The sequence below is a fragment of the Misgurnus anguillicaudatus genome, chromosome 4 (assembly GCF_027580225.2).
Source record: "Misgurnus anguillicaudatus chromosome 4, ASM2758022v2, whole genome shotgun sequence".
NCBI classification, from domain to species: Eukaryota; Metazoa; Chordata; class Actinopteri; order Cypriniformes; family Cobitidae; genus Misgurnus; species Misgurnus anguillicaudatus.
Genome location: NC_073340.2, coordinates 35,912,459 through 35,936,962, shown reverse-complemented (window position 1 = coordinate 35,936,962; position 24,504 = coordinate 35,912,459). Strand labels below are relative to the sequence as shown.

The window sequence follows — 24,504 nt, the reverse complement described above, 5'->3', positions numbered from 1 at the left end:
ATTATGGTATAGGTTGGCCTTATCCTGTTATATCCATTGTTTTTTTCAATGACCAAAGACATACAGATACAACCTTACAGAGATTAACAAACAACAATCATACAAAGAGAATAGAAATAAGTCAATTTTACAGGGCAGAAAATAATATAATATACTAAGAAATAGAGGAACAGAAGAAGATGATCTGATTTTAATTGACCTGATTATATGCATGACGCTGGTCACTGAAATGCTGTATATATTTGTATGTACTGTATGTAATATTATATATACTTTATTTCAGTCTCATTTTATCCATTTGGAGTTGGAGACACAATGAATGAACGCTCTGATGATGGAAGTTCTGCAGTCATCTACCTCCTGCAACCGTTTATATTTTTTGGACACACATACAACCAAATTTATGTAAGTAAACATTTATATGAAATTCATTCTTTATAAATCTGTTCAGATCTAAAAGATTAGAGGATGATGTTTTAAGGATTCTGTCCAAAATAATAAATCCATGTTTCTCAGGTCAACAACAATGGACACTTGACTTTTGATGGACCATGGTACAGCTACTCTCCATACAGCTTCCCAGGTCATGGTGGCAAAGACATCATCGCTCCATTCTGGACTGATATTGATAATCGTGGTAACGGTGTGATCTCATATCAGCAGTACACCTCTGGCAATGTCCTGACACAAGCTACACAAGACATAAACCAATACTTCCCTGATCTGAGCTTTTCTGCTTCATGGGTCTTTGTTGCAACTTGGGACAGAGTGGCATATTATCCATATTCAGGAACTGTAAGAAACCCGGTTTACTTTTGTCCAATAAAACATTTAAATAGCTAAACGATTACTAAACTTTTCAATATTGAAAAACTGCTTATATACTTACAGGAAACATCTTTCCAAGTGGTTTTGATTTCAAATGGACATCTCTCATTTGTTTTAATGAACTATGGCAGAATTGCTCCATCACAGCGATATGTACAGGTATGCACATTATGAAAACCTAATAAAAGAAAATCAAACTTAATTGTATTATCTGTAACTAAATGACTAAGTTGACATCTGGATATTTTTTTCTTACCATTAGGCCGGTTATGACAACATCAACTCTAGCTATTATTTCTCAATCACTGGAACACTTCAGACTGACTTCACAGGCTTAACACGCAGCACCAATGTCAATGTTACCGGCAGATGGGGCTTCAGAACAGATTATGGACCACAGGGTTGTCAGTTCAATGGTAATTTTCCCAGTTTTCCCAGTGCGTATTCATTATTACATTATATATATAACAGTTGACAAACACTTTGTTGACACGGTGAAGCTCTGAGTTGACTTACTCACAAAACATCGGAACTTAGTTAGTTCAATCGACTCTAAGTAGGTTGACTCTGAGTTAAGCGTGTGCATAAAAAAACTATGAAAAGCCACCATCAATGAAGCTCCGACATTACAATTTACCATGGCAACAGCATGTGCTCCAGATACTTTTCACTACTAAAACTGAAAGTAGGCTACTTCTGCGAGTGTACAGCAACTACGAGCATATATTTGAAAGAAAAGAGTTGTTGTGGGACATTGTTACTCAAGTCAATGCATACATTTAATTTTTTGTAACGGTTAAAATAACAGATCTAAATAAACTGAGGACTGTAAGTTATTGAACCTTATATTAATATTAATAGACAATGTCACCATTCTGGTGTAGATATGTCAATGACATTGTTTATTAATATAAATGCTAGGCATATTTACCTTCAGAAGTGCTGCAGGTGACAAGATAACTTTTTAAAACTTTTTAAGAACAAGGTCCTTTTATTTGTGGTGAAATTTCTTTGTCTCGCTCAAATGCTAAGACTTACACGTGTGGCTCATGGCTCATCTCTAGTCTTTAAAAACATTATTTTGAACAGAGAATGAGTTTTCACGCATGGCGATTAAGGCCCGAATGTGACAGTAACTTACAGTGCAGACAACTTTAAGAACTTTGTGTTGTTCAAATGTAGTGGCTGTGTGTATGTAACTGGCTGACTATCAGGGATGGACTGGGGCTAAAAAACAGCCCTGGACTTTCTCCCAAATAGGCCCATCATCCAGCCATTTGCCCCTAGCAGTGCGCAACAGACACAAGTTTGCAATGTTTCCGGCTCTGAGGGAGAATCTCGGATCAATTCGCGGCTCGCACGGATCCGCGGGTCTCTTGAGTTTGCAATGTTTCCGGCTCTGAGTGAGAATCTCGGGTCAGTTCTCGCGCAGATCAGGCGGTTACGAGTGGATCTGTAGTGCGAGCGAAGTCTCATCAATAATGTTGAAAGAGGTTTGTGTGTGTGGTGGCGCTGTTTATGGTTTTACATTGAATTGTAGTAGGACTCAACTGATCCGGGTAAATGACACTAGAGACTCGCGACTCATGAGTTAATTTAAAGATCCGGGTTAAAGATCCGAGTGAGTCGCGACTCAACCAGGTCTACTTACTACAACCTCTCATATACAATAAAGTCAATGAAAAAATGAAAATCAAAACAATACGATGAATGTCCACAATGTCCACCCACAGACTGTTTTTGGGTTGGATAAATATTTTTTGCTTTGGTGTTTGTGTGTGTGATTTTGGTTAGATGACAGTTAGGTTACAGTTTGACAAAAGCACAATGTTTTGTTTTATTGCGACTATACACAAGTACAAGCAAACACTTTGCAGTTTGAATGATGTCCCAAATGAACAAAATGACGGAGTATGTATTGTTTTTACGTTTCCACTGTTCAATCACGCCCGCGCCTCTCTCTTTCCCTTTTTCTCTCTCTCACACACACATGCCTCTCTCTAACAGTAGTTGCGCATTACGTTCATTTTCACGCGAGTTTTATTTATTTTTATATCTTCTATATTATATTATAATGTCACTGTGACATTATAATATACACTGTGTCCTGTGACTACTGGCACTTACAGGACCTCTTGCTGATGTGAAGTTAACTCTGTCTGTCCCTCATCATGACCAGGCTGTGAATGCTCAGGCTCGCGTATTCAAGCTCTCGAATTCCGGGAATCCATGGATCAATCATGGCCAGTAGGCCGACTCTTCTTCGACTTTTTTTTTACACGTAGCAGCATATAAGTGATCGTGTTAGTGCCCCTGCTGTTGGCTGTTCATATTACGTTATTAGACTTTTTTGCCGACGGCCGGGCGACGGCCTTCCGTTGAACCGCCGTTCTGGACTTTTCCAGAACGCACAGATTGCCAATCCGTCCCTGCTGACTATGTTAGCATTGCATTATGGGTTAGTATTTTAATTATTATGTTTGTAATTATACTCTTAATTTTAATAAGTATTCATTGTATAACCAAATAAATTTGCAACACAATTTTTTTTGAATTATTAAAGGAATAGTCTACCCTTTTGCCATATTAAACTATGTTATTACCTCAACCTAGATGAATTAATACATACCTATCTTTTTTCAATGCGTGCACCGTACAGCGCGTTGTGAATGTGTTAGCATTTAGCCTAGCCCCATTCATTCCTAAAAAAGTTTTATTTTGTGGCACCATACTTACTGGTATAACTCCTCATGTAACAGTCTTTAAATAGGGAAAACACGAAAGTGTTTGGTGGCTTCCCTGTTTGGTACCATAGGAATGAATGGTGCTAGGCTAAATGCTAACACATTCACGACGCGCTGTACAGTGCACGCATTGAAAAACAATAGATATGTATTAATTAGTCTAAGTTGAGGTAATAACATAGTTTAATATGGCAAAAGGGTAGACTATTCCTTTAAGTTCATTATTATTTCGAGAAATAAGGGTGCACAGTGACTCAAGTGGCTGGACCACACACCCCATGGCCCACTCATGGCGCATTTGCAGACACTTCAGCAAGCGTCATTTGGTTTGCCAGCATCATCAAAAGCTGTAAATCAGGAGTTGTGGATGGTGAACAACAAAGCAGCATGAACCACCTTGGATTAGCTTTAAAACTCATGTTGATCTAAGCTGGTTCTTTTCTAGTGCTTTAAAGAATGATATTTGGTGTTTATAACCACAAAACCAACAGTAAGTCCTTGTTTCAGATTTATCAGTGCAATTGGGAGATTCTTTCTGGAATGATGCCACCTGTCAGGAGAGGTGCACCTGTACCAACAGAGGCCTCCAGTGCAGCCTGGAACCCTGCACTTATTCCCAAGCATGTCGTGCAGCAGCTTTTCAATACTCTTGTCAGAACATTCTAAGACAAACCTGCACCATCTCTGGAGATCCTCACTACTACACATTTGACAATCAGATTTTTCACTTTCAGGGAACTTGCACTTATGTTCTCTCTGAGGTTAGATTTATATTTGTGATCTAATTGTGTGACCTGATGTATAATTCATTTATAATTCTGAACTTGTATCATTGTTTAGGCTTGTGGAAATGGTTTGCCATACTATCGCATTGAGGGCAAAAATGATCATCGAGGTAGTACACATGTGTCATGGACTCGAATGGTCAGAGTGTTTGTGTATGATGAAGAAATTGAACTGATTAAAGATCACTATTATGAGGCAAAGGTTGGTATTACTTTATACTATTACTACATTGCTATAATGGCGATTTAATGTGGATTATCTTTTCATTTTCCTAAATTCTCTTGTCTCAACATTGTCCAGGTTAACGGTACCTTTAGAGCAACACCATTCACACTGAACAATGGCTCCATCCAGGTCTATCAGTCAGGTTTCACCTTGGTCATCAGCACAGACTTTGGTTTAGCTGTTACATATGATGCATACAGCTGGGTCACCATATCAGTGCCTTATGAATATCAGAATGCAACATGTGGTCTGTGTGGAAACTTTAACCTGCATCCTGAAGATGATTTCCGTTCTCGTTCTGGAGAGATACTGAGCTCAGATGTGGATTTTGCCAACTCGTGGCAGGTAGAGGGAGACACAGACCCTGAATGTCATAATGTCAGGTGCACTGGTCTGGCATGTGCTAATTGTAATACAATTGACATGAGTATTTACAGTGATGCAAACCACTGCGGGATCCTAGGAGATGTTTTTGGTCCTTTTGCTGCCTGCCACTCTGTGCTTGCACCTCAGACGTATGTAGAGAACTGTGTCTACGATCTTTGCCTAGGAGGAGGATACCAACCAATTTTGTGTCAGGCTCTCAATGTGTATGCTGCTCAATGCCAACAACAGGGGGTACAACTAGGCCAGTGGAGACAACAGGGATTTTGTGGTAAGACAGTTTGCACTTAACATAAACCACTGTTCAAGGAGACAGATCAGATATTCTTGCATGTTCTTACTTACACCCTCTCTTTTTCAGAGATTCAATGCCCTATTGAGCACAGCCATTTTGAGGCCCGAGGAACAAGCTGCCAAGCCACCTGCAGTGATCCCTCTGCTCCGATGAATTGTCCCTTGCCCAATCAGGAGAGCTGTATCTGTGATGATGGGTACATTCTCAGTGCTGGGACATGTGTACCTGAAGCAGCCTGTGGATGCACCTTTGAGGGATTCTATTATGCTGAGGGACAGTCAGTAGTGTTGGATGAGGACTGTGGCAGGCAATGTGTTTGCAGTAGCATGACAATGATCTGCTATCAGCATCAGTGTGGTCCAGCAGAGGTGTGTGAAGTTCATAATGGTCTGAGAGGCTGCAGACCCACCAGCTATGCTACTTGTTCAGTTGAAGGCCTGGGTTCATATCACACCTTTGATGGACAAACTTTCAGATATCCTGGAGCTTGTGGACTGACCCTTGCAAGGGTTATGGCGCCATCCCTACTGCCATCCTTTGCTTTGACAGTGGAAAAAGTTCCTAGAGGCCTTCAAGGTTTTGCTAGGTTCCTGAAGTTTGAGGCAGAAGGAACTCAGGTCATCATAGAAATGGGAGAAGGTAGCAATGTACAGGTTAGCCAAAATGCTTTTTCTAATAAGTTTTTCCTAGATAAAAAAATGTACCTTGCGTTAAATCATTCATACGCTAGATCATTCAACATTTGTTCTCCATTCCCATACACAGGTGGATGGACAGATGGTTGGTTTGCCCATCAGTGTTGGTTCCAGTCAGATCCGTATCTATCACAGCAGTGTGAGGGGATTTGTTCTGGAAACAAACTTTGGGGTGACCATTAGAGCTGACTGGCCACACATTGTCCGAATCACAGCACCAAGCACTTACAGTGGTACACTCGGAGGTCTATGTGGAAACTTCAATGGAAATATTGACGACGAGTTTTACAGCCCAGATGGTGTTCTACTGAATGACACCCAGACATTTGCAGATAGTTGGCGTGATGGGTCCCTATCAGCCCACTGTGAGGACCCAGCTGACCTCTGGGAACCAGGACAGTATCAGAACAGCAGTCAGTTCAGTGAGCATTGCAACATCATGATGATGCCTGATGGACCATTTGCAGAGTGCAGCAGAACAATAGACCCTTCACAACGCATACAAGGTTGCATTCAAATGTTGGAGCAGACAAGCGGTGCAAGAGAGGCTCTATGTGAGTCCCTGCGGGGATACACACTGCTCTGCCAACAGAAAGGCATCACAGTTGGAGAGTGGAGGAGCATTACTTACTGTGGTTAGTATCTTGTAACTTATGAGATTTGTAGATTCAAAACTGATTATTGCTTAATTAATTACTTTTACATTCAGGTGCAAAGTGCTGATCACATTGCTCATTTTCATAATTCTCATTATGCTTTGTTTTCAGATCCCATCTGTCCACTAAATACCCATTATGAATTGTGTGGCACATCCTCTCCTGCATCCTGCCCTAGTCTCTCATTTCCCTTTCAGTACACCTTGCAGTGCCAGGAGGGATGTCAGTGTAATGATGGACTTGTTCTGAATGGAGATCAGTGTGTGCCTCCAACAGGTTGTGGTTGCCGTTATGCTGGACGTTATCGGCAGCCTGGAGAGCAGTTCTGGCATGGTGAAGAGTGTCAGTCTCTGTGCGTTTGTAATGGAATTACTGGAAATGTCCAATGCACACCATCATCTTGCAGTGAACAAGAAGTCTGCCGTGTGGTGGATGGAGAGTACGGCTGCCATCCCAATCCACATGCTAGCTGTTCTGCTTCAGGAGACCCCCATTATATATCTTTTGATGGAACCTACTTTGATTTTCAGGGCACATGCAGATATGTGCTGGCCACAGTATGTAATGACACTCGTGGGCTTCCGGTCTTCCAGGTGGACGCACGAAATGAGGCATGGTGGGGATCCTCGGTTTCAATTACTGTTCAGGTTTTTGTCAATGTCTCTGGGCATCTTGTGAACATGACACAGAACATGAATGGTTTTTCTTCTGTTCAGGTAAGCAAACGTCACTCATTATAATTTTTTGTGCCTAAATAAAAATGTAAAAAATAAATGAATGATCAATTTAATCCTAATACTGGCTTTTATTAGTGATACAAGCATTACTTTTGCAAGCTTGTGTGGTGTCCTCAACTTTACACTAAACTGCTTAGTGTAAGTTATCTGTTTTTTTCTGTTCAGGTTGATGGAGAGATCAGAAATCTCCCAATCCTGCTTGACTCTGGCAGGGTATCTGTCTACTCCACTGGATCACAAATAGTTGTTTCAACCGACTTTGGTTTCAGTGTGACTTACGGTTTCTGGGCAGTAAACATCATTGTACCTGCAGACTATCGAGGAGTTACGTGTGGACTCTGTGGCAACTTTAACGGTCATGCAGAAGATGACTTCATGACTCCTTCAGGTTCTTTGGCACCTTCAGCAAATCAATTTGGAGCAGAATGGAAGGTTGAGGATGAAGTGCAATGCAGTGATAGATCTGGAGATGATCCAGGTCCATTGTGCCAAGATCAGACCATTGCTCAAAGTCTGTGTGAGATCATCAGGGACACTCAGGGCCCATTTAGCTTCTGCCATGCTGATGTAGATCCACAAGCATACTTTAATGACTGTTCATTTGACGTGTGCCTCTCTGGAAACAGTAATGATGTCTTGTGCCACTCTTTGGAATCCTATATGAGGGCTTGTCAATCTGTCACTGCTGTTGTCTTCCCCTGGAGAGAAAGTGCATCCTGTGGTAAGTGACTGAAAGTGGAAAAATACCAGTTTATTTAACCCATTATGTAATTCAAAATATGTTGCTTAGATATTTGTCTTACTTTCATTTTATTTCTAAAATAATAAAAAAATATATATTTTTTTCACATTGTAAGTTTACAGCAGTAAGTGCATTATACAGGTTGTATGATACTAAGAAATAATTTGATGGTATAGTAGATTGCTATATTTACATTATTCTCATCTTTGTGCTAAATCTAATTTGTTTGTTTCATTGACAGTCATGCCGTGTCAGTTAGAGAACAGTCACTATGAGTTGTGTGGCACAGACTGTGGTCATACGTGTGCCAGCAGCATTGATGCTAGTTGTGAACACACATGTTCAGAGGGTTGTTTCTGTAATGATGGATTTGTGAGGAGCTCAGGACTCTGTGTACCTGTAGAGCAATGTGGCTGCTTGTATGATGGATTCTACTATCATGTGAGTGTTCAAACTTTGTTTTTTATGTTAATGTAAGCTTCAGTATATCAAGTCTAAATACATTCCATCATACGGAGAAGTCGTGAAAGAACGGACAGTATGTCAAGTGTCAAACATGGTGGAATGATGGTATCACAAAAGTACTTTTACATATGGAGTACTTGGTAGTTGATTTCTTTATTCACTACATGTTGTGCTTTTTTACAGAACAAAAGTTGGTCACAGTAATGCATTTATCGGTAAACTAATTTGTAAAAAAAATAAAATGTAATAATTATTATGTTTTTAATAGATTGGTGAACAGTTCTTAAGTTCAGAATGTTCTCAACTGTGTGAGTGTTTTGGCCCAAATGATCTGCGTTGTTCTGCATCCTCTTGCCCACCGACAATGGAGTGTACAGTCAGAAATGGACATCGTGGCTGCTATGGTGATACGCTTTTCTGTTTTTATATTTGTATCATTACATATTGTAAAGGAACATAATAGTAAACAAGCAAGGCAAGCAGTTGTTTTGGGGTTTTTTATGATCAACAAATACCAAAATACAGTACATAATAAAAAACTTTATGTAATGTTTGTTCATTTCTTTTAGATGGTTGGGGCTTTACTCCTACTACTGTTGTACCGACAACAACTTCAATAAGAGAAACCACTGACACAGGTATGTACTGTTGCATCTGTTGGATTACAGTCTGGAGGACTGTATAACTGAATTGACAAATGGTGTTTACATCAGTGCCAAAACCTTTCAAGTTCTTTCTTTATTAGTTCTGCATTTAATGTTTGTTCATTTTTTTACGTAGATGGTTGGGGATTTACTCATACTACTGTTGAAACCACTGACAATATAACTGGTATGTGCTGTATCCTCAGTTGGAGGACTGTCTTACTGAATTGCTTGAGGAGTGACTGTATAAAATGTAATAAAAGTGTGTGTGAAATCTGTGGTGAACTAGTTCCTTTTCAGATCACAATTGATGATTTGTGTTTGATTTTAAAAAATACTATGCAATTTAAAATTATTGTTATTATAGTATAGGTTGGCCTTATCCTGTTATATCCATTATTTTTTTCAATGACCAAAGACATACAGATACAACCTTACAGAGATTAACAAACAACAATCATACAAAGAGAATAGAAATAAGTCAATTTTACAGGGCAGAAAATAATATAATATACTAAGAAATAGAGGAACAGAAGAAGATGATCTGATTTTAATTGACCTGATTATATGCATGACGCTGGTCACTGAAATGCTGTATATATTTGTATGTACTGTATGTAATATTATATATACTTTATTTCAGTCTCATTTTATCCATTTGGAGTTGGAGACACAATGAATGAACGCTCTGATGATGGAAGTTCTGCAGTCATCTACCTCCTGCAACCGTTTATATTTTTTGGACACACATACAACCAAATTTATGTAAGTAAACATTTATATGAAATTCATTCTTTATAAATCTGTTCAGATCTAAAAGATTAGAGGATGATGTTTTAAGGATTCTGTCCAAAATAATAAATCCATGTTTCTCAGGTCAACAACAATGGACACTTGACTTTTGATGGACCATGGTACAGCTGGTCTCCATACAGCTTCCCAGGTCATGGTGAAAAAGATATCATCGCTCCATTCTGGACTGATCTTGATAATCGTGGGAATGGTGTGATCTCATATCAGCAGTACACCTCTGGCAATGTCCTGACGCAAGCTACCCAAGACATAAACCAATACTTCCCTGATCTGAGCTTTTCTGCTTCATGGGTCTTTGTTGCAACTTGGGACAGAGTGGCATATTATCCATATTCAGGAACTGTAAGAAACCCGGTTTACTTTTGTCCAATAAAACATTTAAATAGCTAAACGATTACTAAACTTTTCAATATTGAAAAACTGATTATATACTTACAGGAAACATCTTTCCAAGTGGTTTTGATTTCAAATGGACATCTCTCATTTGTTTTAATGAACTATGGCAGAATTGCTCCATCACAGCGATATGTACAGGTATGCACATTATGAAAACCTAATAAAAGAAAATCAAACTTAATTGTATTATCTGTAACTAAATGACTAAGTTGACATCTGGATATTTTTTTCTTACCATTAGGCCGGTTATGACAACATCAACTCTAGCTATTATTTCTCAATCACTGGAACACTTCAGACTGACTTCACAGGCTTAACACGCAGCACCAATGTCAATGTTACCGGCAGATGGGGCTTCAGAACAGATTATGGACCACAGGGTTGTCAGTTCAATGGTAATTTTCCCAGTTTTCCCAGTGCGTATTCATTATTACATTATATATATATATATATATATATATATATATATATATATATATATATATATATATATATATATATATATATATATATATATATATATATATATAACAGTTGACAAACACTTTGTTGACACGGTGAAGCTCTGAGTTGACTTACAAAACATCGGAACTTAGTTAGTTCAATTGTCTCTAAGTAGGTTGACTCTGAGTTAAGCGTGTGGATAAAAAAACTATGAAAAGCCACCATCAATGAAGCTCCGACATTACAATTTACCATGGCAACAGCATGTGCCTCAGATACTTTTCACTACTAAAACTGAAAGTAGGCTACTTCTGCGAGTGTACAGCAACTACGAGCATATAAAAGAAAAGAGTTGTTGTGGGACATTGTTACTCAAGTCAATGCATACATTTAATTTTTTGTAACGGTTAAAATAACAGATCTAAATAAACTGAGGACTGTAAGTTATTGAACCTTATATTATTATTAATAAACAATGTCACCATTCTGGTGTAGATCTGTCAATGACATTGTTTATTAATATTAATGCTAGGCATATTTACCTTCAGAAGTGCTGCCGGTGACAAGAGAACTTTTTAAAACTTTTTAAGAACAAGGTCCTTTTATTTGTGGTGAAATTTCTTTGTCTCGCTCAAATGCTAAGACTTACACGTGTGGCTCATGGCTCATCTCTAGTCTTTAAAAACATTATTTTGAACAGAGAATGAGTTTTCACGCATGGCGATTAAGGCCCGAATGTGACAGTAACTTACAGTGCAGACAACTTTAAGAACTTTGTGTTGTTCAAATGTAGTGGCTGTGTGTATGTAACTGGCTGACTATCAGGGATGGACTGGGGCTAAAAAACAGCCCTGGACTTTCTCCCAAATAGGCCCATCATCCGGCCATTTGCCCCTAGCAGTGTGCAACAGACACAAGGATGTCCTGATACTATGCCACAATACTGTCAGACTATCAGACAAGGTTATTTCATATTTTGTCAATGTCATATTACACTTTGATGTATAATAAGGCTGTGAAATAATGAAAATGGCTAGGCCCTATTAATTTTGTCTGTAAAGCTTTTATAAACAACCACCAGGTCTTTGCCAATTCCACAATACTAAACAAAGACAAGGAAAATCTGGACTCTGATGGAAGACAGACAGAAAGTGCAAGCTATGCTTTTTTGGTTAAACTAATATTTGGTCAATTATTTAGCCCCCTTTCTTGTATATTAGCACGTTTAGAGTGGTAGCAATGCATGCCTGATATTTTCACGTTTAATTGAATACCTAGTCTTCATTGTAGCAGAAAATGTGAGCTTACTACTAGGCCTTGCAAACTCGACTCCTTTTAAGGATCCGGGTTATTGTGAGTCACTCACTAAAGTGATCCGGGTTGTGTGAGTCACTTGAATCACTTGAGTCAGTATTGCTAAATCGCCAAGGAAACTCAGTACAGACCCACTTGTAACCGGCTGATCCACGCGACTCAAGATTCTCAGAGTGGATCTATAGAGCGACTGAAGTCTCCTCAAAAGCAAATCCCCAACAAACGCCTTACACTTCTTAGATAACCTGCTTATGTTTTAGGTTTGGTGTTTTGGTTCTACAATTTAAAAAAATAGGCCTAATAATACTCGCATAAAAATATACAAAAACACGCCCCCAGAGGCGGAGAGACAGTTCGCGCGGATCAGCCGGTTACGGATCAACCGGTTACGAGTTGAAAGATTCTCGAGTCAGAGCAGATTCGCAGATCTCTCGAGTTTGCAATGTTTCCGGCTCTGAATGAGAATCTCGGGTCAATTCGCAGATCCGCGGGTCTCTCGAGTTTGCAATGTTTCCGGCTCTGAGGGAGAATCTCGGGTCAATTCGCGGATCCGCGGGTCTCTCGAGTTTGCAATGTTTCCGGCTCTGAGGGAGAATCTCGGGTCAATTCGCGGCTCGCACGGATCCGCTGGTCTCTTGAGTTTGCAATGTTTCCGGCTCTGAGTGAGATTCTCGGGTCAGTTCTCGCGCAGATCAGGTGGTTACGAGTGGATCTGTAGTGCGAGCGAAGTCTCATCAATAATGTTGAAAGAGGTTTGTGTGTGTGGTGGCGCTGTTTATGGTTTTACATTGAATTGTAGTAGGACTCAACTGATCCGGGTAAATGACACTAGAGACTCGCGACTCATGAGTTAATTTAAAGATCCGGGTTAAAGATCCGAGTGAGTCGCGACTCAACCAGGTCTACTTACTACAACCTCTCATATACAATAAAGTCAATGAAAAAATGAAAATCAAAACAATACGATGAATGTCCACAATGTCCACCCACAGACTGTTTTTGGGTTGGATAAATATTTTTTGCTTTGGTGTTTGTGTGTGTGATTTTGGTTAGATGACAGTTAGGTTACAGTTTGACAAAAGCACAATGTTTTGTTTTATTGCGACTATACAAAAGTACAAGCAAACACTTTGCAGTTTGAATGATGTCCCAAATGAACAAAATGACGGAGTATGTATTGTTTTTACGTTTCCACTGTTCAATCACGCCCGCGCCTCTCTCTTTCTCTTTTTCTCTCTCTCACACACACATGCCTCTCTCTAACAGTAGTTGCGCATTACGTTCATTTTCACGCGAGTTTTATTTATTTTTATATCTTCTATATTATATTATAATGTCACTGTGACATTATAATATACACTGTTTGGTACCATAGGAATGAATGGTGCTAGGCTAAATGCTAACACATTCACGACGCGCTGTACAGTGCACGCATTGAAAAACAATAGATATGTATTAATTCGTCTAAGTTGAGGTAATAACATAGTTTAATATGGCAAAAGGGTAGACTATTCCTTTAAGTTCATTATTATTTCGAGAAATAAGGGTGCACAGTGACTCAAGTGGCTGGACCACACACCCCATGGCCCACTCATGGCGCATTTGCAGACACTGCAGCAAGCGTCATTTGGTTTGCCAGCATCATCAAAAGCTGTAAATCAGGAGTTGTGGATGGTGAACAACAAAGCAGCATGAACCACCTTGGATTAGCTTTAAAACTCATGTTGATCTAAGCTGGTTCTTTTCTAGTGCTTTAAAGAATGATATTTGGTGTTTATAACCACAAAACCAACAGTAAGTCCTTGTTTCAGATTTATCAGTGCAGCTGGGAGATTCTTTCTGGAATGATGCCACCTGTCAGGAGAGGTGCACCTGTACCAACAGAGGCCTCCAGTGCAGCCTGGAACCCTGCACTTATTCCCAAGCATGTCGTGCAGCAGCTTTTCAATACTCTTGTCAGAACATTCTAAGACAAACCTGCACCATCGCAGGAGATCCTCACTACTACACCTTTGACAATCAGATTTTTCACTTTCAGGGAACTTGCACTTATGTTCTCTCTGAGGTTAGATTTATATTTGTGATCTAATTGTGTGACCTTATGTATAATTCATTTATAATTCTGAACTTGTATCATTGTTTAGGCTTGTGGAAATGATTTGCCATACTATCGCATTGAGGGCAAAAATGATCATCGAGGTAGTACACATGTTTCATGGACTCGGATGGTCAGAGTGTTTGTGTATGATCAAGAAATTGAACTAATTAAAGATCACTATTATGAGGCAAAGGTTGGTATTACTTTATACTATTACTACATTGCTATAATGGCGATTTAATGTGGATTATCTTTTCATTTTCCTAAATTCTCTTGTCTCAACATTGTCCAGGTTAACGGTACATTTAGAGCAACGCCATTCACACTGAACAATGGCTCCATCCAGGTCTATCAGTCAGGTTTCACTTTGGTCATCAGCACAGACTTTGGTTTAGTTGTTACATATGATGCATACAGCTGGGTCACCATCTCTGTACCTTATGAATATCAGAATGCAACATGTGGTCTGTGTGGAAACTTTAACCTACATCCTGAAGATGATTTCCGTTCTCGTTCTGGAGAGATATTGAGCTCAGATGTGGACTTTGCCAACTCTTGGCAAGTCGATGGAGACACAGACCCTGGATGTCATAATGTCAGGTGCACTGGTCTGGCTTGTCTTGATTGTAGCACCAATGATATAAGTGTTTACAGTGATACAAACCACTGCGGGATCCTAGGAGATTTTTTTGGTCCTTTTGCTGCCTGCCACTCTGTGCTTGCACCACAGACGTATGTAGAGAACTGTGTCTACGATCTTTGCTTGGGAGGAGGGTACCAACCCATTCTATGTCAGGCTCTCAATGTGTATGCTGCTCAATGCCAACAACATGGGGTACAACTAGGCCAGTGGAGACAACAGGGATTTTGTGGTAAGACAGTTTGCACTTAACATAAACCACTGTTCAAGGAGACAGATCAGATATTCTTGCATGTTCTTACTTACACCCTCTCTTTTTCAGAGATTCAATGCCCTATTGAGCACAGCCATTTTGAGGCCCGAGGAACAAGCTGCCAAGCCACCTGCAGTGATCCCTCTGCTCCCATGAATTGTCCCTTGCCAAGTCAGGAGAGCTGTGTTTGTGATGATGGGTACATTCTCAGTGCTGGAACATGTGTACCCGAAGCAGCCTGTGGATGCACCTTTGAGGGATTCTATTATGCTGAGGGACAGTCAGTAGTGTTGGATGAGGACTGTGGCAGGCAATGTGTTTGCAGTAGCATGACAATGATCTGCTATCAGCATCAGTGTGGTCCAGCAGAGGTGTGTGAAGTTCATAATGGTCTGAGAGGCTGCAGACCCACCAGCTATGCTACTTGTTCAGTTGAAGGCCTGGGTTCATATCACACCTTTGATGGAGAAACTTTCAGATATCCTGGAGCTTGTGGGTTGACCCTTGCAAGGGTGATGGCGCCATCCCAACTGCCATCCTTTGCTTTGACAGTGGAGAAAGTGCCTAGAGGCCTTCAAGGTTTTGCTAGGTTCCTGAAGTTTGAGGCAGAAGGAACTCAGGTCATCATAGAAATGGGAGAAGGTAGCAATGTACAGGTTAGCCAAAATGCTTTTTCTAATAAGTTTTTCCTAGATAAAAAAATGTACCTTGCGTTAAATCATTCATACGCTAGATCATTCAACATTTGTTCTCCATTCCCATACACAGGTGGATGGACAGATGGTTGGTTTGCCCATCAGTGTTGGTTCCAGTCAGATCCGAATCTATCACAGCAGTGTTAGGGGTTTTGTTCTGGAAACAAACTTTGGGGTGACCATTAGAGCTGACTGGCCACACATTGTCCGAATCACAGCACCAAGCACTTACAGTGGTACACTCGGAGGTCTATGTGGAAACTTCAATGGAAATATTGACGACGAGTTTTACAGCCCAGATGGTGTTCTACTGAATGACACCCAGACATTTGCAGATAGTTGGCGTGATGGGTCCCTATCAGCCCACTGTGAGGACCCAGCTGACCTCTGGGAACCAGGACAATATCAGAACAGCAGTCAGTTCAGTGAGCACTGCAACATCATGATGATGCCTGAAGGACCATTTGCAGAGTGCAGCAGAACACTAGACCCTTCACAGCGCATACAAGGTTGCATTCAAATGTTGGAGCAGACAAGCGGTGCCAGAGAGGCTCTATGTGAGTCCCTGCGGGGATACACACTGCTCTGCCAACAGAAAGGCATCACAGTTGGAGAGTGGAGGAGCATTACTTACTGTGGTTAGTATCTTGTAACTTATGAGATTTGTAGATTCAAAACTGATTATTGCTTAATTAATTACTTTTACATTCAGGTGCAAAGTGCTGATCACATTGCTCATTTTCATAATTCTCATTATGCTTTGTTTTCAGATCCCATCTGTCCACTAAATACCCATTATGAATTGTGTGGCACATCCTCTCCTGCATCCTGCCTTAGTCTCTCATTTCCCTTTCAGTACACATTGCAGTGCCAGGAGGGATGCCAGTGCAATGATGGACTTGTTCTGAATGGAGATCAGTGTGTGCCTCCAACAGGTTGTGGTTGCCATTATGCTGGACGTTATCGGCAGCCTGGAGAGCAGTTCTGGCATGGTGAAGAGTGTCAGTCTCTGTGCGTTTGTAATGGAATTACTGGAAATGTCCAATGCACACCATCATCTTGCAGTGAACAAGAAGTCTGCCGTGTGGTGGATGGAGAGTACGGCTGCCATCCCAATCCACATGCTAGCTGTTCTGCTTCAGGAGACCCCCATTATATATCTTTTGATGGAACCTACTTTGATTTTCAGGGCACATGCAGATATGTGCTGGCCACAGTATGTAATGACACTCGTGGGCTTCCGGTCTTCCAGGTGGACGCACAAAATGAGGCGTGGTGGGGATCCTCAGTTTCAGTTACCGTTCAAGTTTTTGTCAATGTCTCTGGGCATCTTGTGAACATGACACAGAACATGAATGGTTTTTCTTCTGTTCAGGTAAGCAAACGTCACTCATTATAATTTTTTGTGCCTAAATAAAAATGTAAAAAATAAATGAATGATCAATTTAATCCTAATACTGGCTTTTATTAGTGATACAAGCATTACTTTTGCAAGCTTGTGTGGTGTCCTCAACTTTACACTAAACTGATTAGTGTAAGTTATCTGTTATTTTCTATTCAGGTTGATGGAGAGATCAGAAATCTCCCAATCCTACTTGAGTCTGGCAGGGTATCTGTCTACTCCACTGGATCACAAACAGTTGTTTCAACTGACTTTGGTTTCAGTGTGACTTATGGCTTCTGGGCAGTAAACATCATTGTACCTGCAGACTATCGAGGAGTTACGTGTGGACTCTGTGGCAACTTTAATGGTCAAACAGAAGATGACTTCATGACTCCTTCAGGTTCTTTGGCACCAACAGCAAATCAATTTGGAGCAGAATGGAAGGTTGAGGATGAAGTGCAATGCAGTGATGGACCTGGGGATGATCCAGGTCCATTGTGCCAAGATCAGACCATTGCTCAAAGTCTGTGTGAGATCATCAGGGACAATCAAGGCCCTTTTAGCTTCTGCCATGCGGTTGTAGATCCACAAGCATACTTTAATGACTGTTCATTTGACGTGTGCCTCTCTGGAAACAGTAATGATGTCTTGTGCCACTCTTTGGAATCCTATATGAGGGCTTGTCAATCTGTCACTGCTGTTGTCTTCCCCTGGAGAGAAAGTGCATCCTGTGGTAAGTGACTGAAAGTGGAAAAATACCAGTTTATTTAACCCATTATGTAATTCAAAATATGTTGCTTAGATATTTGTCTTACTTTCATTTTATTTCTAAAATAATAAAATATATATATATTTTTCACATTGTAAGTTTACTGCAGTAAGTGCGTTATACAGGTTGTATGATACTAAGAAATAATTTGATGGTATAGTAGATTGCTATATTTACATTTTTCTCATCTTTGTGCTAAATATAATTTGTTTGTTTCATTGACAGTCATGCCGTGTCAGTTAGAGAACAGTCACTATGAGTTGTGTGGCACAGACTGTGGTCATACGTGTGCAAGCAATGTTGATGCTAGTTGTGAACACACATGTTCAGAGGGTTGTTTCTGTAATGATGGATTTGTGAGGAGCTCAGGACTCTGTGTACCTGTAGAGCAATGCGGCTGCTTGTATGACGGATTCTACTATCATGTGAGTGTTCAAACTTTGTTTTTTTATGTTAATGTAAGCTTCAGTATATCAAGTCTAAATACATTCCATCATACAGAGAAGTCGTGAAAGAACGGACAGTATGTCAAGTGTCAAACATGGTGGAATGATGGTATCACAATAGTACTTTTACATATGGAGTACTTGGTAGTTGATTTCTTTATTCATTACATGTTGTGTTTTTTTACAGAACAAAAGTTGGTCACAATAATGCATTTATCGGTAAACTAATTTGTAAAAAAAAAATAAAATGTAATAATTATTATGTTTTTAATAGATTGGTGAACAGTTCTTAAGTTCAGAATGTTCTCAACTGTGTGAGTGTTTTGGCCCAAATGATCTGCGTTGTTCTGCATCCTCTTGCCCACCGACAATGGAGTGTACAGTCAGAAATGGACATCGTGGCTGCTATGGTGATACGCTTTTCTGTTTTTATATTTGTATCATTACATATTGTAAAGGAACATAATAGTAAACAAGCAAGGCAAGCAGTTGTTTTGGGGTTTTTTATGATCAACAAATACCAAAATACAGTACATAATAAAAAACTTTATTTAATGTTTGTTCATTTCTTTTAGATGGTTGGGGCTTTACTCCTACTACTGTTGTACCGACAACAACTTCAATAAGAGAAACCACTGACACAGGTATGTACTGTTGCATCTGTTGGATTACAGTCTGGAGGACTGTATAACTGAATTGACAAATGGTGTTTACATCAGTGCCAAAACCTTTCAAGTTCTTTCTTTATTAGTTCTTCATTTAATGTTTGTTCATTTTTTTTACGTAGATGGTTGGGGATTTACTCATACTACTGTTGAAACCACTGACAATATAACTGGTATGTGCTGTATCCTCAGTTGGAGGACTGTCTTACTGAATTGCTTGAGGAGTGACTGTATAAAATGTAATAAAAGTGTGTGTGAAATCTGTGGTGAACTAGTTCCTTTTCAGATCACAATTGATGATTTGTGTTTGATTTTAAAAATACTATGCAATTTAAAATTATTGTTTTTATAGGATAGGTTGGCCTTATCCTGTTATATCCATTGTTTTTTTTTCAATGGCCAAAGACATACAGATACAACCTTACAGAGATAAACAAACAACAATCATACAAAGAGAATAGAAAGAAGTCAATTTTACATGGCAGAAAATAATATCATATACTAAAGAATAGAGGAAAAGAAGAGGATGATCTGATTTTAATTGACCTGATTATATGCATGACGCTGGTCACTGAAATGCTGTATATATTTGTATGTACTGTATGTAATATTATATATACTTTATTTCAGTCCCATTTTATCCATTTGGATCTGGAGACACAGTGAATGAACGCATTGATGATGGAAGTTCTGCAGTCATTTACCTCCACCAACCGTTTATATTTTTTGGACACACATACAACCAAATTTATGTAAGTAAACATTTATATGAAATTCATTCTTTATAAATCTGTTCAGATCTAAAAGATTAGAGGATGATGTTTTAAGGATTCTGTCCAAAATAATAAATCCATGTTTCTCAGGTCAACAACAATGGACACTTGACTTTTGATGGACCATGGTCCAGCTTCTCCCCATACAGCTTCCCAGCTCATGGTGGAAAAGATATCATCGCTCCATTCTGGACTGATCTTGATAATCGTGGGAACGGTGTGATCTCATATCAGCAGTACACCTCTGGCGATGTCCTGACGCAAGCTACACAAGACATAAACCAATACTTCCCTGATCTGAGCTTTTCTGCTTCATGGGTCTTTGTTGCAACTTGGGACAGAGTGGCATATTATCCATATTCAGGAACTGTAAGAAACCCGGTTTACTTTTGTCCAATAAAAGATTTAAATAGCAAAACGATGACTTAACCTTTCAATATTAAAAAACTGCTTATATACTTACAGGAAACATCTTTCCAAGTGGTTTTGATTTCAAATGGCCATCTCTCATTTGTTTTAATGAACTATGGTAGAATTGCTCCATCACAGCGATATGTACAGGTATGCGCATTATGAAAACCTAATAAAAGAAAATCAAACTTAATTGTATTATCTGTAACTAAATGACTAAGTTGACATCTGGATCTTTTTTTCTTACCATTAGGCCGGTTATGACAACATCAACTCGAGCTATTATTTCTCAATCACTGGAACACTTCAGACTGACTTCACAGGCTTAACACGCAGCACCAATGTCAATGTTACCGGCAGATGGGGCTTCAGAACAGATTATGGACCACAGGGTTGTCAGTTCAATGGTAATTTTATTTTCCCAGTTTTCCCAGTGCGTATTCATTATTACATTATATATATTTGTTGACACGGTGAAGATACCAGGGGCCCATATCTGTAAGGAGGTTCAACCAACTCTGAGTTAAAACTTCAACTCTGAGTTGACTTACTCACAAAACATCGGAACTTAGTTAGTTCAATCGACTCTAAGTAGGTTGACTCTGAGTTAAGCGTGTGCATAAAAAAACTATGAAAAGCCACCATCAATGAAGCTCCGACATTACAATTTACCATGGCAACAGCATGTGCTCCGGATACTTTTCACTACTAAAACTGAAAGTAGGCTACTTCTGCGAGTGTACAGCAACTACGAGCATATATTTTAAAGAAAAGAGTTGTTGTGGGACATTGTTACTCAAGTAAATGCATACATTTAATTTTTTATAATGGTTAAAATATCAGATCTAAATAAACTGAGGACTGTAAGTTATTGAACCTTATATTAATATTAATAAACAATAGCCTCTTTAACACAGTAATTCTGGTAAATTACCATGAATTTACCAGAATGAATTAACCAGTAAATACAAAAATGTGCTGTTCACACATGCAGTGACGTTCCGTTATTTTACTAGTAAGACATCATTCACACATCAGTATCAAAATACCGGTAAATTCGTTGAGAAAGCGGAAGTACCTGTAGCACGCGGCGAGCTCAGTGTTGTATTTGTAAACAATCCACGTCGTTCATATCCACGGTCCGTATTTTGCTGTTTTCACGTCTGTGGTAAACAGTCGCGAAGTTGCTCATGACCAAACAACATTGAATGAGACGACGTCAAACCGAAAATGCGTTTTTAACAACACTACTGTTTGCACGTTAGGCTTCGCAGAGGGCGTGCTAAAGACGTCGGCAATTCGGCGGTAAGCTGTTTTAAACAACTTTGGTGAAGAAATGTGGACGTAAACTTCAGGTGTGCTCAACTTTCAAGCAGCATGTGTGTGGAAACGTCAGTAAACAGTGCGGGGGTAAACGCGTCATCTGTATTAAAACGCTATGATTGGCCCGAAACTGTCAGCACGGTCTGACGTCGTCCGTTCTAAATGCCGGTAATCCTATAATTTTCGTTCACACATAGACCTTACCGGTAAATTACTGGTAATCTTACAACCTGTCTTTCTGGTAAATTGGTAGCACTGATTTACCGGAAAGGTTCTGTTCACACATGATCTGTTAACTGCAATTTACCAGTAAATTACCAGTAAAGACTGTATGTGTGAAAGGGACTAATGTCACCATTCTGGTGTAGATCTGTCAATGACATTGTTTAATAATATTAATGCTAGGCATATTTACCTTCAGAAGAGCTGCAGGTGACAAGAGGAGTTTTTAAAACTTTTTAAGAACAAGGTCCTTTTATTTGTGGTGAAATTTCTTTGTCTCGCTCAAATGCTAAGACTTACACGTGTGGCTCATGGCTCATCTCTAGTCTTTAAAAACATTATTTAGAACAGAGAATGAGTTTTCACGCATGGCGATTAAGGCCTGAATGTGACAGTAACTTACAGTGCAGACAATACACTGGGAATAGCTTCAAGAACTTTGTGTTGTTCAAATGTAGTGGCTGTGTGTATGTAACTGGCTGACTATCAGGGATGGACTGGGGCTAAAAAACAGCCCTGGACTTTCTCCCAAATAGGCCCATCATCCGGCCATTTGCCCCTAGCAGTGCGCAACAGACAGAAGGATGTCCTGATACTATGCCACAATACTGTCAGACTATCAGACAAGGTTATCTCATATTTTGTCAATGTCATATTACACTTTGATGTATAATAAGGCTGTGAAATAATGAAAATGGCTAGGCCCTATTAATTTTGTCTGTAAAGCTTTTATAAACAACCACCAGGTCTTTGCCAATTCCACAATACTAAACACAAATATGAAAGACAAGGAAAAACTGGACTCTGATGGAAGACAGACAGAAAGTGCAAGCTATGCTTTTTTGGTTAAACTAATATTTGGTCAATTATTTAGCCCCCTTTCTTGTATATTAGCACGTTTAGAGTGGTAGCAATGCATGCCTGATATTTTCACGTTTAATTCAATACCTAGTCTTCATTGTAGCAGAAAATGTGAGCTTACTACAACCTCTCATATACAATAAAGTCAATGAAAAAATGAAAATCAAAACAATACGATGAATGTCCACAATGTCCACCCACAGACTGTTTTTGGGTTGGATAAATATTTTTTGCTTTGGTGTTTGTGTGTGTGATTTTGGTTAGATGACAGTTAGGTTACAGTTTGACAAAAGCACAATTTTTTGTTTTATTGCGACTATACACAAATACAAGCAAACACTTTGCAGTTTGAATGATGTCCCAAATGAACAAAATGACGGAGTATGTATTGTTTTTACGTTTCCACTGTTCAATCACGCCCGCGCCTCTCTCTTTCTCTTTTTCTCTCTCTCACACACACACACACACACGCCTCTCTCTAACAGTAGTTGCGCATTACGTTCATTTTCACGCGAGTTTTATTTATTTTTATATCTTCTATATTATATTATAATGTCACTGTGACATTATAATATACACTGTGTCCTGTGACTACTGGCACTTACAGGACCTCTTGCTGATGTGAAGTTAACTCTGTCTGTCCCTCATCATGACCAGGCTGTGGATGCTCAGGCTCGCGTATTCAAGCTCTCGAATTCCGGGAATCCATGGATCAATCATGGCCAGTAGGCCGACTTTTTTTTTACACGTAGCTGCATATAAGTGATCGTATTAGTGCCCCTGCTGTTGGCTGTTCATATTACATTATTAGACTTTTTTGCCGACGGCCGGGCGACGGCCTTCCGTTGAACGGCCGTTCTGGACTTTTCCAGAACGCACAGATAGCCAATCCGTCCCTGCTGACTATGTTAGCATTGCATTATGGGTTAGTTTTTTTATTTTTTTTGTAATTATACTCTTAATTTTTATCAGTATTCATTGTATAACCAAATAAATTTGCAACACAATTTTTTTTGAATTATTAAGTTCATTATTATTTCGAGAAATAAGGGTGCACAGTGACTCAAGTGGCTGGACCACACCCCCATGGCCCACTCATGGCGCATTTGCAGACACTGCAGCAAGCGTCATTTGGTTTGCCAGCATCATCAAAAGCTGTAAATCAGGAGTTGTGGATGGTGAACCACAAAGCAGCATGAACCACCTTGGATTAGCTTTAAAACTCATGTTGATCTAAGCTGGTTCTTTTCTAGTGCTTTAAAGAATGATATTTGGTGTTTATAACCACAAAACCAACAGTAAGTTCTTGTTTCAGATTTATCAGTGCAATTGGGAGATTCTTTCTGGAGTGATGCCACCTGTCAGGAGAGGTGCACCTGTACCAGCAGTGGCCTCCAGTGCAGCCTGGAACCCTGCACTTATTCCCAAGCATGTCGTGCAGCAGCTTTCCAATACTCTTGTCAGAACATTCCAAGACAAACTTGCACCATCGCAGGAGATCCTCACTACTACACCTTTGACAATCAGATTTTTCACTTTCAGGGAACTTGCACTTATGTTCTCTCTGAGGTTAGATTTATATTTGTGATCTAATTGTGTGACCTTATGTATAATTCATTTATAATTCTGAACTTGTATCATTGTTTAGGCTTGTGGATATGGTGTGCCATACTATCGCATTGAGGGCAAAAATGATCATCGAGGTAGTACACATGTGTCATGGACTCGGATGGTCAGAGTGTTTGTGTATGATCAAGAAATTGAACTGATTAAAGATCACTATTATGAGGCAAAGG

At 39.5% G+C, this 24,504-nt stretch overlaps 1 protein-coding gene across 1 annotated transcript in view; it reads left to right on the top strand.

Annotated features, from left to right (window-relative positions):
* LOC129420323 (IgGFc-binding protein) overlaps nt 1-24,504 on the top strand; it is a 125,299-nt gene that overhangs the window by 88,456 nt on the left and 12,339 nt on the right. Inside the window, exons 29-64 of the mRNA XM_073867205.1 lie at nt 284-405; nt 517-795; nt 892-987; nt 1,091-1,244; nt 4,080-4,333; nt 4,413-4,559; nt 4,659-5,238; nt 5,329-5,915; nt 6,028-6,592; nt 6,725-7,329; nt 7,516-8,071; nt 8,334-8,533; nt 8,826-8,961; nt 9,127-9,195; nt 9,338-9,388; nt 9,845-9,966; nt 10,078-10,356; nt 10,453-10,548; nt 10,652-10,805; nt 13,980-14,233; nt 14,313-14,459; nt 14,559-15,138; nt 15,229-15,815; nt 15,928-16,492; nt 16,625-17,229; nt 17,416-17,971; nt 18,233-18,432; nt 18,728-18,863; nt 19,029-19,097; nt 19,241-19,291; nt 19,749-19,870; nt 19,982-20,260; nt 20,357-20,452; nt 20,556-20,709; nt 24,024-24,277; nt 24,357-24,503. Coding sequence (XP_073723306.1) covers nt 284-405; nt 517-795; nt 892-987; nt 1,091-1,244; nt 4,080-4,333; nt 4,413-4,559; nt 4,659-5,238; nt 5,329-5,915; nt 6,028-6,592; nt 6,725-7,329; nt 7,516-8,071; nt 8,334-8,533; nt 8,826-8,961; nt 9,127-9,195; nt 9,338-9,388; nt 9,845-9,966; nt 10,078-10,356; nt 10,453-10,548; nt 10,652-10,805; nt 13,980-14,233; nt 14,313-14,459; nt 14,559-15,138; nt 15,229-15,815; nt 15,928-16,492; nt 16,625-17,229; nt 17,416-17,971; nt 18,233-18,432; nt 18,728-18,863; nt 19,029-19,097; nt 19,241-19,291; nt 19,749-19,870; nt 19,982-20,260; nt 20,357-20,452; nt 20,556-20,709; nt 24,024-24,277; nt 24,357-24,503 — 9,854 coding nt within the window. The remainder of the gene's footprint in view (nt 1-283; nt 406-516; nt 796-891; nt 988-1,090; nt 1,245-4,079; nt 4,334-4,412; nt 4,560-4,658; nt 5,239-5,328; nt 5,916-6,027; nt 6,593-6,724; nt 7,330-7,515; nt 8,072-8,333; nt 8,534-8,825; nt 8,962-9,126; nt 9,196-9,337; nt 9,389-9,844; nt 9,967-10,077; nt 10,357-10,452; nt 10,549-10,651; nt 10,806-13,979; nt 14,234-14,312; nt 14,460-14,558; nt 15,139-15,228; nt 15,816-15,927; nt 16,493-16,624; nt 17,230-17,415; nt 17,972-18,232; nt 18,433-18,727; nt 18,864-19,028; nt 19,098-19,240; nt 19,292-19,748; nt 19,871-19,981; nt 20,261-20,356; nt 20,453-20,555; nt 20,710-24,023; nt 24,278-24,356; nt 24,504) is intronic.